The sequence below is a fragment of the Anopheles arabiensis genome, chromosome 3 (assembly GCF_016920715.1).
Source record: "Anopheles arabiensis isolate DONGOLA chromosome 3, AaraD3, whole genome shotgun sequence".
NCBI classification, from domain to species: domain Eukaryota; kingdom Metazoa; phylum Arthropoda; class Insecta; order Diptera; family Culicidae; genus Anopheles; species Anopheles arabiensis.
The window spans coordinates 10750958-10755773 of NC_053518.1; the positions used below are offsets into that span (position 1 = coordinate 10750958).

Genomic DNA, 4816 nt, shown 5'->3' on the forward strand with positions numbered 1-4816 from the left:
CTGGCCTGTTTCGCCTTTCTGTTCCATCACACTCCTTTGTCACAACGTCACTCCTTTTTGTGGGGATCGTGCTCACAGCACATCACACCAGACTTTTCCGTTGTCTTCGCTCGTTCTTTGAATTAGAGCCACAACAATAAAATATCGTGAACGTATTGTCCTACACAGCACCAAGCGAGCCTGGGCCCATAACCTATTGAAATTAAAGGAGAGACACGTCTGTTCCGTTTGGAGCTCAGATCAAGACTGACTTAATTATATTTGAGTTCTATTTATATATATACAGGAAATTGATAATTCCAACATTATTGGCCGAGGTCACACTTCGAAAAAGCATCCTAACCAAAAAGTTGATAATAAAATTGTAACGTTATGTAACACCTCACAACAATTCGTAACGCTTCTATTTTCGGTCGACCAAATTCGTTCACAAAATTATGGACCTACCTCAGTTTTTTAGTAGTTGCCATTAACCTGCGTTATAGTTCTTCTATCATTTTTTTCCTTACGCTGATATTTACATTCTGTCCGGCCTCAACTTTAGGAAAAAATCTGAATAACATTCACCTGCTGCCATTAACATCAGCTCTCATACAGAAGCATGCAGCAAAATCTCGTTCGGCAAAAACAGTTCCAACCCGATAGGTCCGGGTCACTGCGCACATCACTACCACGCATCGCTGGTTCGTTCATATCTCACGCACACCATCAACCTCACTAATGAAGCCTTGCACGCACATCACTATATGCCCATGAGCACGATTACCTTCACACGTTATTATTATTTATTCTTTCTCTTCATTTTAGTTTCTGCGATCGAACGAAGTGGAGTGGATTTTCCCCAGTGGCTGTGTGCGGTGAAAAACGACTTTGTGATTGACGAGACATTCGTCCTAATTTTTCCTCCCATATATCGAACTCGTGTGCCAAAAAGAGCATTAGTAGTGTAGCAAGTGCAACAAGTGATCAATACGGATTAAAGCGCAGAAACAGTCCCGTGAAGGTCAAACCTCTTTAGGAGAGGTGTAAAACAGACGCGCTCGCGGTCGGATCGGGAGAAAGTGACTCCGGTCGAGCAAACGAGCGAAAAAATGCGTAGCGTCGGGTGTTACGAAAATAGGCAGCAGCTGCAAGCGCTGACCATCTGTGCGCTGTTGGCCGTGTCCACACTGTTGCCGATGGTCGAGTCGGCCAAGTTTAAAAGCCGCTCGAAACCGTCGTCCTCCTCGTCCTCGTCGTCGGGCCGTGTGTCGAAGCCAAGCTCATCTTCTTCCTCTTCCTCCAGCTACAGCAATCCGGGCAGTCTGAGCTACAGCAACTACCAGTCCAAGCCTGCTCCGAAACCGTCCGCTCCGGCCGACACGTCGAACCAGCGCAACATCGGATGGAACGTAAACAGTCAGGCCAAGCCAGCGACGGGAGCTGCGGCGGTGAATAAGCCTCCCTATCCGGTGCAGGCCAGCGCTCCGGTACAGTCCAGTGCAGCGAAACCGCCGCCATATCCGGTGCAGGCCACACACAACACGCACCAGACGCATGCGGGCGCTCCGCCACCGCCGTACTCGCAGGGACCACCGCCACCGTACTCGGCCGCCAACAATCCGAACATGCACTCGGGCTTCAACGTGCCACCGCCAGCGTACACCCCGGGTAATCAGGGCTTCCGGCCGGGTCAGCCAGGATTCGGACAGCCGGGATCGTTCGGACAGCCCGGGTATGGGCAACCAGGATTCGGTCAGCCTGGAGCGGGCGGATTCGGTCAGCCTGGAGCGGGTGGATTTGGACAACCAGGAGCGGGTGGTTTCGGACAACCGGGAGCGGGTGGTTTCGGACAACCGGGAGCGGGTGGTTTCGGACAACCAGCGGGTGGCTTTGGAGCACCGATGGGCGGTTTTGGCGGCGGTGGTGGTTATCATCCTCCGGCGGGTGGATTCGCTGCCCCGCACGGCAACTTCCAGGGCGGTGGCGTTGCTCCGCCAGTGAACTATGCCCCTGCCCCTTCGTTCCCGATTGCGGCCATTCCGGTTGGCGCGTACAAGCCACAAAGCTCGGGCATCGGTGTCGGTGGTATTGCGGCCAGCGTTGGAACGGGTCTGTTGGCGGGAGCGGCTGGTTCCGCCCTGTACAATGCCCTCCGTCCGGAGGATCGCACACGGTACAGCCAGGGAGGTTCGGGCGGTGTAACGATCATTAACAACGTTCCTGCTGCACCGGCAGCTGCACCTGCTGCCGCTGCCACTCCGGCAGAGGGAGCCGCTCCAGCAGCCGCTGCTGCACCAGCTCCAGTCGCTCCGGCAACGGATTCGGCTGCGGCTGCTGCTGCCGCCGCCGCTGTACCTGCTGTCCCACCTCCAGCGGGGGCTCCTGCTGCTCCTGGTCCCGATGGTCAAGCGTCCGTCCCGCTGGCTCCGTTCCCAGAATCTACTGCCGACAACTCGACTTCATCTGCAGCACCACCGGCAGCAGCAGTTTCTGAGGCCGCAGAAACGATGAACCAAAACGCCACCACCACGACGGAAGGAGAACAGCAGACGCCGGCAAACGGAACGGAAACGATGGTCCCACTGGCACAAGCACCACAGGTTGATGATGCTGCTGCTGCACCCACCGAAACGACCACGGTGAACCCGAACGCGAAACAGTACATCCCACCGCCCGGCCAGTACTACCCTGCCACCGGACAGTACGTTCCACCGGGAGAGTACGATCCAGCGACGGGCATCTTCACCCCGGGACGCTACATCCCCGACACGACCATCTTCCAGTCGGGTCAGTTCGACCCGCTAACGCAGATGTTCACGCCGGGGCGGTACGAAGCCAATGGTCAGTTCATTCCCGACCCGAACCACCCGCCACTGTCACTGGCACCGCCGGCTGAAGGACAGGCTGCTGTCACACCAGCTGCCGCTGCTCAGACGACCCAATCGGAACCCGTCACACCGGCCGTTGCATCGCTGCGGACGGCGAGCGGAGCCAGCATAAAGACCGTTTCACTCATGACAGCGCTTGGTGCGCTGATCGTGTCGGAAGCTTTCCGTCAGTTGGTACGCTTCTAGGTCTTTGCCCTTCCCGAATTGCGCCTTTCTTTCTAGTCCTGGAACCCAGGGAAGCAAGGACAACGATGGTTAACATTTTTGTTGTTAAAGCAGTGAGTGAGTGAATATTGAGCATTTTTTGTTTTCTGGAGCAATACTAGTAGGCCTTGCAATCCAAGTGCAGTTTCTGTCGAAGCATACAGTAGAACAGAGTATTACAGCAATCGCAGCCCAACAGTTGTGAGATGGGGCATCCCCACACAAGAGACAGAGATAGAGTGAGAGCAGAACAGGTTTAGCGTATCAAAGGTTTAACACCGGCAGCCTTATTAGACATTCATTTGCAAACAGGTTTCCGAACGAAACGATCACACACAGATTCGCAATAATCGTAAGATCTCGTGATGCAGACGGGTTAGAGTTGAATTTTGATTGCAACATCAATCAACAGAACATTAATTCTCTTATGGAAGTTATTTTTCTCCCAATGAAACCTTTTATACATGCGAACTGATAGACTGCAAAAGGCAATCTAAACATTAGAATCTTACAGAAGGAAAATAGTATGTTTAAAATACTCATATTTTGTTGTTACCAGCTACAGGAATCTCTTGATCTTTATATGACAGTTGTAATTGAAAATCCATCCACGAATATCTGCGATCCCTCTAGGGCGATCGATAAGGGACTGTAATCTCAACTCTTTTTACACGCATTTACATGTCAATATCTTTAGGGTCTGTTAAACCCAACTTATTATCCACTATACTCTCTCCTGAAACTGAACTGTTCTCTCTAAAATCCTACCCCGTTGCCCTCTACGCTACTCAGTGATATAAACTCTGGTGTTGAAGTTGAACGATATTGTATCTTGAAGCGATTATATACCCGGAATGTGTTTCTATTGCAACATAAACAATGGACTCTTCCGCATGGAAGCAACACAAATCAACATGTTCGTAGTGCGCTGTACAGTACAGCCTTCAGCAATACCGCACGCTCGAGCCACAAGCATCCTAATATGTTTTATATAACTAAATATCTCCATGGTCAATATAGATCGAAAGGTTTATCATGTTTGTTTCTACACACAGTACTGGTTTACTGTCAAAACAAAGCGATCGAGAACGATCACTTATCTACGAAGACAATCAATATGTCGCTTATGTCTTTACATGGAACCCGGGTGTGATATTAGGGAGTGGAATTTCTTGGTGATAATGTTTCTTCAACTGTATTGCAGCGTAAACTCTTCTTCGACCTTTCAAAGCACGTTTCTCAACACTGCGCTATCGTGGAGATAAGCCAAGCCAGGTACCCCAGGGCACTGCTTCTAATGTGTCTTATACGATTTTTGTAAAAAAAAGAAAAGTTATTGGTAAATTACTTTACAGAGTATTTTTTGGCATCACATTATGAATGAAAAAGCTTTTAAAGCAACCATACGAAAGTGAATCGGAATTCGATTGGGGGTAATAGCTATTGGTTTTAGGCACCAAATTTTACTGAACAAAAAATAAATAAAACAATTTCAATTGGAATATGGAAGTGTTTGTTAGTAACTAAAATGAGCAATTTTTGTATTATTTTAGATCAGGGGTCTCCAAACTACGGCAAGCGGGCCGCATGCGACCATCAAGAGCTTATAATGCGGCCCACGATGACTTTGCCAGAGTTAATATAAATATTACGTTATTATGACTTTTTCACATAAAATTGTATTTTTTACTTTTCTTAGACAAAAATCAAGCTTTAGTAACGCGAAGCTGTACAAGTAACGT

General features: G+C 49.5%; 1 protein-coding gene across 1 annotated transcript; it reads left to right on the forward strand.

Moving 5' to 3' along the window:
* Positions 1-806: 806 nt before the first annotated feature.
* On the forward strand, positions 807-4576 carry LOC120905067 (collagen alpha-1(I) chain-like). Its single transcript, XM_040315736.1, has one exon. It carries the CDS (start codon positions 1092-1094, stop codon positions 3054-3056), a length of 1965 nt encoding a protein of 654 aa, XP_040171670.1. The 5' UTR covers positions 807-1091; the 3' UTR covers positions 3057-4576.
* The last annotated feature ends 240 nt before the right edge of the window (positions 4577-4816 follow it).

Coding starts and splice junctions, on each gene's coding strand:
- LOC120905067 (XM_040315736.1), top strand. CDS start 1,092: ATGCGTAGCGTCGGGTGTTACGAAAATAGGCAGCAGCTGCAAGCGCTG.